Genomic DNA, 12,135 nt, shown 5'->3' with positions numbered 1-12,135 from the left:
GACATATTTTGGCTTACATGTTGCCTTGTGGATACATGTTACATCGGATTCCACGTCGCTGCTCCTAGACTCGGCTCCTCAATTAACTCACATCCACCTACCATGCACAGTTGAGAGGGTCAGATCCACATCGCGACCAGCTCACCGATCCATCCGAGGACGCCCCCGGGGCCAGGGTACGCCATCATATTCACATTACATTTATTTCACTGTTTCACTATTATTCGGTTGTTCGTATATTTGTGGGATCACCTCGAGCACCGGGGGTACCAAAGACTAGGGCAATCCGGTCGATGGCTGTAGACATTGTTGACCGGAGGACTTCTGATGACTAGGTCAACGCGGAGGACAGCTCACCACCGAGTCATGGGGATGCGATCAATCTTCCAGACACGTCACATCGACAGATCCGTCTTCCCAGCTTCCCGACAGAATGAATGATATTAATTTAATCATCTTAATTCTGTTAGTTATAAAGGCCTCTGTCTGTCTCTCTAAGACTCTAACCCGCTTGTCAAAATTGCTGAAGGCCATGAATGAAACTCCATTTGGCTTCTGCCTACAAATTTTAGTCTCCTTCATATTTTCGCTCTCGAGTCGTGTAGAGTTGATTCTTCTTGTTTCTTTCCAGAATCAGTGAAAGAAGCGTCAGATGTGATCGATGTGCCCAAGCATCGTCACTGATCCTTCCAGGGTCAGTTGCCTAAACCCTTGTTTAATACAGTATATTATCATCTCTTCTTAGGTTGCCGCCAGGCATGCAAATTGTCGGTTCCTGTAGAAGAAATTAAAACAAAATACGACACTGATAATTTCTTTGTTTTGATTTTTAGAATAATCCAATCAGACATTAGATTTACCAGCTGTAGGCTTCTGTTTGGAAAATGAGAACGGAGCAAAGACATATATGAGAACGGAGCAGAAATTGGAGGTCGAGGAGAAGCTGACGCAGGCTGAGCTGCTACAGCTAGCTGAGCAGCACTGAGGAAGCTAGTTGGTGCCAAACCCTTCAAATTACTAGCTGCAGCCAGAGAGTTCATTGCCATTGCTTTTGTTGGATCCCAAGAAGTAGGAACACCGGGAAAGCATACTGGAAGTAGATGGAACCGAGTTGTGTTGCTGCTGTTGTTGAGTTTGGCTTGTATGTTAAACTGGCCTCTTCTGATAGTATTGAGCAGCAGAAGCATTGGATCGAGCATACTCAACCTGTTGCAAATGAGGATTAGAAAAGAAGAGCTGAGCCTCAGAAGGTTGCTGTTTTGGCTGCTGTTGCTGTTGCCTAGTGACTGAGCTGGGAGCAGGAAGTTTCTGAGGATGATGCCCTAGAATGGGTGGCATGTTAGGGTTGTTCATGTTCTACTTTGAGCTAGAGCTTGATGTTGAATGCTTTACATTTGTTTGTTGAGGACGCAAAATTGTAGAGGCCTGCAGACTAGGTTTTACATTTGTAGATGCTCTAGGACAACCACTAGCACTATTTGAGTGCCAAGCTTCTACGTACTAACCACTCCAGCTACCACTAGCACTATTTGAGATTGAATTTGAGGGGTGATCCAATGGCGCCCGTGGCAGAAGATGGAGATGGACAGCTGCAAGCCGCGGAATGGTGCTGACCTCCCTGTTCTAACTTGAAATTCCTCTTCTCTTCTAAACCCCCATTTTTCCACAACGAACTTTTCTCACTGATTCAAATCTCATGTTTGATTTAAAACCGCCGTTGAAATTGAGAAAGCAAGGAAACAAACCTGATAATGCAAGAGAGAAAAAGCTTAATGGAACTAATGACGCAAAGTATGTGATGGTGGTTAGGCATCATCGGTCACAGAAAGAAGAAATACCAGAACATAAGAGTAAACAAGAAGGAAACCAGACTGCAAGCAATTCATCCTACCTGCAACGCGTCAGAGTCCTGTTTTTTCTGGAGACAGAGCAGCAGAATAAATTCTGATCTCTCTCACACACAGTAACTGATCTAGAAACTAACGACAACTTAGATCCGTCGCCGACAATGTCGAGATCAAGACGTGAGCCGACAGATAAGCCCTGGAAAGTCAACTGTGCCGTTGGTCCCGGGAAAGAGGATGGAGAGCCCAAGCCACAACCTACAAGGACCAAACATCAACAGTGCAGCGACGCCTGCGGTCGGCCACCTCGCACCTCCAAAGACTAAAAATATTTACCAAAATTATTTGGACAGATAACGATCTCATTCAAAATTATGGTTGCTGACATGCATGTCAGTGAATGATTTTGACACGGAAACCAGACAATAAATTCTGTAATTGAAGATTGAATTGGAAAGCAGCCCCACGGCACCTACCTTTATCCTCCCTCTCTCTGATATCTGATGGGGTGGGTGGAGTGGCAAAGAAGAGCCCACATATCTTTCGGCACAAGCACGCCCATTGGTGGACATCAATCTTTTCTTTCCGGAAAAATCTCAGCTTTGGGCCCTGGCAGCATCGTGATGTTTATAATAAAAAATTCAACTTTTGAGTGGATTGCATGAGAAGTTATTCATTGTTTCTGGTCTCCTTTTGATATATATGTAGTTTTCTCTGCCATCTCCTAACTGAGTGGTCCGAAGTGGACGCAGCTGGTGGTACGGTGCAGGTTTTGCCAAACATTAAGTGGATTCACTGTCAGAGTACCGGCACTATATATGCATATGTATGCAAATAGTGAAGAGCAGAACAGGGAAAAGGCATTGAGTGCGGAAGCAGGCCACACACCAACCATCCCACGCCCAAACACATTCGAGAAGATGAAAGCAGTTGTAGTGAAAGAGTTAAAGTCCACTCACTTGGAAGTGCATTTTCTGCATAGTTGTGGTTTGCTGGATCAGTGAAGGGTAGACAACCTCCTCAACTTCCATATCTGGATCCCGGTTTGTTAGTCAAAGATGGCAATGAAGCTGTTTGTTGAAGCGGCAGCAACCTTGATGCCTGGTCTGGATTTGCTAAGTACAGCTTAAGCAGTGACAAACTGAACCATATAGATGATCTGTCCAAGTTTACTTCTCTGGTAAGCATAATGATCAAGCAGACTGCGACATGATACAACTTACATTGAAAAACTGTTTTTCAATAACTTTTTCTGTGGTTGTCTTGCCTTGTATCAGAAAAGGATGGATGGATAAACACCATTTCATTGGATTACAGAGAGGGATTATGTAATCAATGAAGTGTTTCCAAAGTCAACATACCAATTTTATTCATTATTTATTGAACAGATAGCAGGTCAATGATATGTATTATATGGTAAATTATATCAACACATGCTGTATGAAATTTTTTAGTAATTACAAACTTGAACACGTCATGTTTAATTAGTCTTGCACGGCATGGATTAGACTAAAAAACAGAAGATACGGAGTCAACAAGTTGACAACCCACTGCAATCTAAAGGCTTCAATTAGTAGATATGTTGCCATTGTTTCTAAAATTCACAGTAAGAATAGGGACAAGGGCAGCTCTCACTGATTACTCACGAGCTACCTATCAGTACTTAGCTCATAATAAATACATAATGGTTGTCCTCCATAGAAGTGCATATGTGATATGTCTTGGGAGCACAGCAGCGCCATAAATATGAGTGCTGTGATGGGATTAGAGTTGTTTTGTTTATGTTTCTTTTGAGGGAAAAGAGAACCAAAAAAACAAAGGCATTAGCAGCATTTGTCTAGAAGGACAACCATCTTTAGAACTCACTTTCGCAATCTGCTTAACCTTTTTGGTGGCACCAGCCAACTGGACAAGTCATTTGCTCCACATCAGTCAACAGCGCCATCCATAATTGACCATCTCTGAATACTTTATTCCTGCAAAGATTACTCTATAAGCATCAGGGGAATATATATAGATATATATATAATTGACAACAAGAAAATGGTTAGGTATAATGAAACATTGGGCCACGGCAGAGCACCAAAGAACTTGTGAAATGCAGCAGCCATGGAGATGGAAACTATTGGTCAAGTTTCAGATCTTCTGTGTATGCTAATAAGCTAATAAAAATGCTAAATTTTTCGGCCAACTTTATCTAACACACTTGACGATAAGTTAATAAAACTAAGGTTTCCAATGTAAGTAAACTTAGACATATCTGATATGAAAATGAACAGACATTTCATAAAAATTAAACGATAGCAAGAATGGAAGATCAAAGTCAGCCAGTTACAGTCTACAAACCTCCAACAACAGCAAACTACGGTTTTTCACACTATTGATTAAGACTCGTATCAAAGGTAAAATGTATACTCGACGATATCAACTCTCAATCCACATTTAGGTAGCTCCAATAAGGAATGAAAAGCAAGAAAAACGGTTCACATTCTCTCAATTAAAATAACATCTAAGCTCCAAGGATGCTTAACCAACAGAGAACAAAAGAAAAACACAATTATAAATGCAAGTGTCAAAAATTTCCACAATGGATCAAAAAATGTACCAGCATCAAAGAACAGATATGTGAAAAATCGAGGGGCTACAGGTAATGATGATATTAATTTAATTATATCTGTCCTGTTAATGAGCTAGAATAAAACAAACGAAACAGTTGGTGATGGTGGTTAGCATTTAACTGCATCATACAAATCGTAAGAGGACATCTTTGGTACAGTCAATTGTTTTCCCTAAACTGCTCTGGACTGTATCTTTAACCGACTGTCAAAATGCTTAAAGGTTATAAATCAGTGCCATTTTTCCCTCTGCTTCTCCCCATAGATTTCAGTTTCCTTCAATTTTTAATCTTCAACTTCGGCTCCATAGATTTGAGCAGTGGGGGGCAGTTTGGGAGAGCCGAGTCCTCTTGTTTAATTTCAGAAGAGATGCAAGGAGGCCGGATGCAGCCAATATGCCCAAGCTTCAGCATTCATCCTTGCAGCATAAGTTGCCTGATCATTGTTTCAGTCCAGTATACTACCTCTTCTCAGGCTGCCAGCAGGCTTGCAAATTGTCAGCTCCTGTATAAGAAATTAAAATAACATTAGACACCCATATACATTTTGTTTCAGACATTTAGATAATCCAACAAGACATTACATTTACTGGCCGTGGGTTTCTGCTCAGACGAGGGCTTCACAGAAAATGGCGGCAAAGACATATATGAGAATGTAGCAGAAATTGGAGGTCGAGGAGAACCCGAGGCAGACTGAGCTGCTACAGCTAGCTGAGCAGCATTGAGGAAGGTAGTTGGCGGCAAACCCTTCAAATTATTAGTTGCAGCCAGAGAGTTCATTGCCAATGCCTTTGCTGGATCTGAAGTTGTAGAAACACCAGCCTGTGCAAGTGCTGAGGGGGAACAAAGGGAAAGCATACTGGAAGTTGATGGAACTATGTTGTGTTGCTTTTGTTGAGCTTGTCTTGTTTGTTCAGATGGTCTCTTTTGAAAATATTGAGCGGGCGCATTAGACTGAGCACATTGAACCTGCTGCATATGGGGATTAGAGAAGTAGAGTTGAGCCTCAGAGGATTGTTGCTTTGGTGGCTGAGACTGTTGCTGTTGTTTAGTGACTGAGCTGGGGGCAGCAAGTTTCTGAGAATGATGCCCTAGCATGGATGGCATGGTAGAGTTACTCATGTTTGACTTTGAGCTAGAGCTTGATGTGGATTGCTTTACAGCAGTTTGCGGAGGAAGCAAAATTGCAGACGCTTGAGAACTGGGTTTTACATTTGAAGATGCTCTAGGACTGCCATCAGCACTCCTTGAGACCGAGTTTGAAGGTGATAAACCAGTCATTGCGGCAGAAGATGGAGATGGACTGCCACATACCCCAGAAAGGTGTTGACCTCCCTGTTTATTTCCATTAATGCCAAATGATATCTGAGTTTGGTGGCCTTGGGAAGGAACCGACTGTTGGGATGTTCTTCCTTGCAGTTGGAAGAAGTTATTCTTAACCAATGGAGCAGGTGATGCTCCAGTAGGATCCACATTTCTTCCAGCAGATCCCTTGCTCTGAGGCCACTGGATGGAACTTCCACCTTGCACAAGTGCTTGAGGAAACCCTGTTAGAGCATGTGGGAACATAGTAATGGTAGACCCTCCAGAAAGAGTCTCAGGGTGAACGCCAACACTGCTTCCTGAGCCTGAAGTTTTTGAACGAGAGGATGCAAGATGGTGCTGCATCTGCAGCTGTTGCTGCTGGTGCTTTGGAAGATGAATTGGATGCTGTTGCTGTTGATGGGAATTAGTAGAAATGGTGTTAGCTGTGAGAGAAGTACTAACTGGAATGGTTCCTACAGGACGATCAGATGATCTACTTGTCAGAGGTTGAATATGGTTTACTTGTCGGGATGACATATCATTGATACTGTTACCGAGAACAGATGTGATGGCAATATCAGCATCACCTTTAGCAAATGAAAGGGAGGAATGCTGAGTACCCTTGCCAGCCACTACTGCCTTTCTATCTTCATCATCATTTATATTTGTGTTCATTAACTGCCTAGCTAAAGGTTTCCCATCTTCTGATTCATGGTTACTCTTCTTCTGCTCTGTAGCTTGTGTTGTGGCAGCTACCGGAGCAGATGCCATCTGGTAGTAAGCATGTCTGGAATTTTCAGGAAAGCTTTGTAAAATGACATGATTCTGTGCCATGGAGAAGTCAAGACCTGTTGATGAACTTACAGCCCCAGCATAGGATGCAAAGGGTATTGTAAAAGCTTGAGGTGTCAGTTCTACCTTCATGTTCTGCTTCTGTTGTGCTTGCTGATAGATTGGCTGCTTATCACCATGACCCCCCGCATGAATAGCAGCTGCAGCAGACAAAGGCAAAATTGGTTCAGAATTGTTTGACATAAGAGCAATGGTGTCAATGGGTAAAGCTTAGGCCGGGCACAGCATGGCCCATTCAGCCCATCCTTTTCCATTTGTGCCTGTCTCGGCATGGCTCCAAACAGACCTTGCCAAGCATGGTCTGGAAAGGGCTTTGCCTCACTCCCCGCACAAGGCTTGGGGCCTACTGAACTGTGCCAGGCACACAGGTACAATATATATATATATATATATATGCGTCCGAGACTAAGTGGTCGGGGGGCGCCTTAAAGTGATCCGGGCACCCTGAGTGCATTCACTTTGGGGTGCCCGGATCACTTCCAAGTGCCCTGACCATGCGCGTTACGGACGGCTGGTCGGGCAGGATATCAAATACTTCTATATATATAATTTAAAATAAAAAGGCAAGCCGAACTTGGCCCTCAGTTGCTTCATTTCCTGTCATGCCAGACACAGCTCAAATGAGCTTGAACTCAGGCCCATAGGTTATAACACAGCAACTGGCCTGGACCCACAGTGCCCCAGGAGGGACTCAGTACAGCCTATGTCAACCTGAGCTGTGTTAGGCTGGGCCCTATTTTACACCTCTACATATGAGTCTCTTCCGTGATTGAGATATTTACCATCAGCAGAAGGAAGATTATCATCCGTGCCCTTGCTGCGCTCCTTAGGACGACCTTGCTGGGGCATGAGATCTTGCCGCTGATTAGTAGCCGGAAACTCAATAGTACTTTGCTGTGAATGTTTATGTGAGGACCCGCTCAAAGGGCTTGGATTTTGATGGCTTTGTTGAACATGAGGCAGTGAACCTCCTTGTTGCTGCTGCTGTGGGCGTAGTTGTTGTGGGTGAAGCATGTGAGGAGGGTAGAAAAAGGGCATTGCTTGCGCATGACTTGTTCCCCTAAATGGAGCCCCTGTAAATTGGGCAGGAATAGGAAAAGGATATCCATAGTTCTGCAGAAAAGCCACATACTGAGCGTCATTTGGAGGCATATTAGCGAAACTCAAGTTCACTGGAGTAGCCGATCCACCAGCCACGCCACTACCCACAGCAGAACCAATAGCAGCAGTCGTCCGCACCTCACCACTGGAGCTAGCAGTTGCTGATTTGGCTGCCCCAACTCTACCAGCACCAGATGCCGCGGCAGCAGGCTGCAGCAACTGTGCCTGGCTTATGGGGAATATGAATGCAGGAGCCTGCTAAATAGATAGAAAAATAAAATCACAAAAAAAAAAAAAAATATTTCATTTAACAAGATTTCAAACAAGGATGGGCAACGACAGCCCTTACCGCAATATTACTTGTTGATCCAGATTGAGGCATTTGCTGGAAAATTACTTGCTTTCTCTGAGCAGTTTCGTTGATTGTATTATTATTGGGTTGTAGCATCTTCTCCTGTGAAGCACTATTACCTGTGAATGATGAAGTTGGTACTGGCGTCCCTTTAGTGTCTTGCAATGTGCTTGCAGTAGCACCTAGGAAGCCTGCTTGCATCTGATGTCCAGAAAGAGCACTGTCAGAAGGTGCAACCATAGTGTGATTATAAGGCTTAGCCCCATAGAATGGTGCAGCTCCAGATGCAGCAGTCCAGAAGCTATTCATCTTTGCAAATTTCTGACAGTTGGATATCATCTGTGCTATGAAACAATGTGTAGCACAGCGCTTAGGACGAGGAAGCGATTGGAGAAAAGCAGGTGGCTGCAAGATGAGCAATCCAAAGCAGACAATGAGACTTAATACAAAGCATGCTTTGGCATGCGAATGAGGACGGAGAGTGAGTGAGAGAAGAAGCAAGAGAGAGGAAACCTGCAAGGAACTGGAAGTGCCTGTAGTTCCATTTATTGGAGCAGCGGCTTGCAAAGGTGGAACTTGACCCATGTATCTGTGGTGTAGAAGTTGAATAATCAAATTCAAAAACCAAATTCGAATAGTTCCAAGAATACAAAATCAATAACTAACCCGTAAGGTGGAAAACCCCCTGGCCAAGTTCCAACTGTCAATGGCACATGTACAGAGGACGCTGACCGTACCAAAAAATAAAGAAAAAAAGACTCATGTCAGATATCCTGGTGGCAAAGATAATAATATAAGATTTATGAACTCATTGAAAAAATTCCCTCACCAGATTTCTCCTGTGCCTTGGGATCTTTAGATTGCTGCTTAGAAGTTTGCATTTTATCGAAGCCTACATCCTCCTTAGGCTTCTCCAGATCAAGTTGAAGATCGAAGGCTTGCTTGATGACTGCTTGCTTCCTCGAGTCAGTATCTTTCTCGCCAGACTTCAAGATGTGATGCTCATCTTTCATCACTGCAATATCTGCGCGTTTTTCCTCTGCCTTATCCTTGTTCACTTTCGGCGCCTAATATTGGTAGCAGCGAGTTAGAACGAGTCAAAATGACTTTTGCTGACTTACGATCATTTGTTAGAGAAACTTCCTACCATTTCAATGTCTGGGCCCTGTAGATTGTGATCTGGGTCAAAGACATTAAATTCATCCCTCCCTGGAGATAGCTTTCCGGGAGGAGGAGCCTGCAATAAAAGCACTTGTTTCTTCAAATTAATCGACCGAATGACTAGATTTTCTAAAAACGTTTTAGGAAGCGCAGCCACTCACCATAAGATCGAACTTGAATTTTTCCCCATTAGGGCTCTGCGGCGCGCTGTAACACATTGTCAATGGTTTGACAAATGAACATGATATACCAGTAGAAGTTAATAAAACCAACAACAACCAGAACTTACTTCTTTTGGGCGGTGGTTTCACAGAGGTTGCCATCCGAGTCGCCGTTTGTATGAGTGACAACAAGCTCCTCTTTAGTTTCCACCCTGCCTCCCGTATTGGACCCTCCTGCCGGAATCAGATCATGAATCTTACTCTTCACGGACTTCGCCGACTCATGCCGTTGCACGTCAGAGAGTCCAGTCTCAGAGACCGGAAAATCAACCAGCGGACCTCCACTTTTGACAGGAGCTGCAGTGTTCTTTTCTGACATTAGCAACGAATCTTCCGGCTTAATCTGGTTTTCAGATTCCACTTTGGCTACAGCTACTGATAAACTCGAGAGACTGTGCAACACCACTGGGCTCGTGAGGCTTTCTTCCTCAAATTTCACGGGCCTTGGCCTCTTTCGTTTTGGAGCTACAGAGCGAAGAACCATGAATGTAAGAGAAATAAATATTTTTCTTCTTTATCTCTCTCTTTGTTTTTTCAATAAAAAGAGGTAGTAGATATGAGGCATAAAACCTACCAATTGTAGGCAAGGGGGCAGGATTAGAACATGAATTGGAAGAAGGAAGTACAGCTGAATATGCTGCCGGAGATGGAGAGACTGAGCCAGGTGATGAAACTCTAGATTTAGCTTCATTGCCCGATCCACCATCTATATCCCTAGAATCCATCTTGTGGCTATCCTGCTTTGGAAGAGAGTCGAATTGCCTTGTCATCCCAAATAAAACCTCCGCGACCTCAATCTCGATCTCATCTTGACACAAAGATGCCGATTTGCAAAACTTTGGAGGCCGGTGTTTCGGTACACTCATCGGCTTCTGATGCCATATAACAAGAAGAAACCCCATGTCAAACATTTAAACCTAACAGGCGAAAAGAAGAAAAGTTAGCAGAATTTGCCAAACCATCTTTTTTCGAATGGAACCGTTGGAAGAAGATGGGGAAAGTTGAGCGGTAGAAGCAGGGCTTAGTCTCGAGGGCGATATGGATGCCTGGCGAATGATATGTTCACCACCTCCAGTAACTAGAGGTTCATGTGCCCTTTTCGTAGATGCTGGAAAACCAAGAGAGAGCAACTGGTTATAAGCGAAAAAAGAAAAAAAAAATGAAAGGATCTTTTTTTGTATTCTGAGATTTTCCAAATTTATCGCCGCAAGAAACCCTTCGCTTCCTACCTGAACGAGCTTTTCTCGGTACAGGAACACCGATCATCTCGTCTGTCTTCCACTTCACCGCTTTTGACGGAAAGCTCTTCCGAAGCGGCTGTTGATGATGGTGGTGATTACTATGCTGCTGATTTTGTTGCGGCGAAGAAGCAGTCACCGGATTTGGCAGAGGAGGAGAAGACGGAGGCAGACGCACAGGAACCGACATGCCCTCATCTTCATCCTCCTCGTCCTGGTCCATACTTTCCTCAGAGCTTTCATCGCCTTCATCTCTGTCTCTATTGCCTCCATGAAGCATCCTCTCCCCTCTTCTCCTCCTGCTCCGGCTAGATCTGTCCCGATCTCGATCTTTCTTGGCCCCTCGATCCCGCAGCCTAGATGTGTCCGGCATCTCCAGCCTTACGTCCTCTTCTGCCGAAGAAGTCGTCCAGTAAAGAAAAGGTTAGAATTCGAGTAAAAAACAACATAAATAACGGGGGGAAACCATCATGGAATCGAACCAGGAGATTCCCTAAAGCTGCTGCTATTTCGCTGCCTCCTCCTTGGCAACCCTCCGCCACCTCCGTTTGTCGCCGTCGCTGGCGTCATGGTCCCTCTCCTCGCTTCACGATTCCTTTCCATCTCTCCTTGTCATCCAATCAGATCACCAGGCTCTTCTCTTCCGTCATCCTTTCTTACTCCACCCCGCCAGATCTTCTCTTCACACCCGACCGCCGCACACACTCGCCCAAAAAAGTCCAGATCCAGGGCACCCTCGACAGAAAGCTGCGCCAATCTAACGGGATCCTTTCAGAAGCTCGGGAAAAAAAGGAAATTTTCCGGCCAGATCTCCTCTTCCCCCTCGCTCCTCCTCCCTCCTATCTCTTCGACTGCTCTCTTTTTGGTTTCCTCTTTCCCTTTCTCGCCACTCCCTCTATCTTATGGTCTGCTTCCGTCGGCCCCTTCAGTTGCCCCATCCGCTTTGCCTCAATTTTGTCACTTGCTGAGTCCGACCGAGGCGCCTCCCAACGGCCACGATTGCCTCTCACCCTCCCGTCCCTCCGCGCTCCTCCGTCCGATCCTACTCGCCCAACTGACGGCCCAGCTTGGACCGTGCCACCGTGGCGACATCTGCGCGGTCAGGCCAGTAAATACGCGACCCAGAGAGCCAGCCAACCGCCACCTGTCCGTCTCCTCCAACGGCACGGCCCCGAATATCTTCGCCGCGACTGGCGACAGCCAGTCGGCAGTCGCCGGTCGTGTCGCATAATTTCCACTCGTGAAGCTTCGCACCGTCTCTCTTGCGCCCCTTACCCTGTCCTCGTCGCCCACGAGGCCCACGTGGAAAGCGAGCGGGAGCGCAGCGGACGGCTGAGATCCGTAGAATCATCCGCGTCGAGCAGATTTCCGCCGTTCGATTCTCACGCTGACGTGGAGATCGGAGCACGGCCGAGCTGGTAACCTCGGGTCTCGCGCTCGACAGTCC

The 12,135-nt window shown here is 45.2% G+C and overlaps 1 protein-coding gene and 1 long non-coding RNA gene across 6 annotated transcripts; both read right to left on the bottom strand.

The window, feature by feature from the left end:
• Window positions 1–1,119: 1,119 nt before the first annotated feature.
• On the bottom strand, window positions 1,120–2,472 carry LOC121976978. The gene is made up of 3 exons (XR_006110718.1): window positions 2,321–2,472; window positions 1,892–2,166; window positions 1,120–1,745 (listed from the first exon to the last, which is right to left on the bottom strand). It is a non-coding gene; the product is annotated as an uncharacterized LOC121976978 (long non-coding RNA).
• A 1,996-nt stretch (window positions 2,473–4,468) lies between these two features.
• LOC121976976 (protein TIME FOR COFFEE-like) lies at window positions 4,469–11,616 on the bottom strand. Of its 5 annotated transcripts, XM_042529431.1 has the most exons (15): window positions 11,171–11,616; window positions 10,680–11,081; window positions 10,410–10,558; window positions 10,025–10,322; window positions 9,519–9,915; window positions 9,391–9,436; window positions 9,216–9,305; window positions 8,898–9,135; window positions 8,735–8,795; window positions 8,582–8,657; window positions 8,066–8,473; window positions 7,398–7,974; window positions 6,682–6,755; window positions 5,043–6,588; window positions 4,469–4,963 (listed from the first exon to the last, which is right to left on the bottom strand). In XM_042529431.1, coding segments are annotated over exons 1-15 (4,485 nt in total). In that variant the 5' UTR covers window positions 11,292–11,616; the 3' UTR covers window positions 4,469–4,961. The 5 variants fall into 5 exon arrangements, with proteins under 5 accessions (XP_042385365.1, XP_042385361.1, XP_042385363.1 ...); XM_042529427.1 differs by having other exon boundaries at window positions 5,043–6,755; window positions 11,171–11,615; XM_042529429.1 differs by having other exon boundaries at window positions 5,043–6,755; window positions 10,410–10,555; window positions 11,171–11,615.
• Window positions 11,617–12,135: the final 519 nt, after the last annotated feature.

Source organism: Zingiber officinale, chromosome 4B, assembly GCF_018446385.1.
Source record: "Zingiber officinale cultivar Zhangliang chromosome 4B, Zo_v1.1, whole genome shotgun sequence".
In the NCBI taxonomy this organism is placed as follows: domain Eukaryota; kingdom Viridiplantae; phylum Streptophyta; class Magnoliopsida; order Zingiberales; family Zingiberaceae; genus Zingiber; species Zingiber officinale.
Note: the sequence above shows the minus strand (reverse complement) of the source record. Positions and strands in the feature narration are given on the sequence as shown.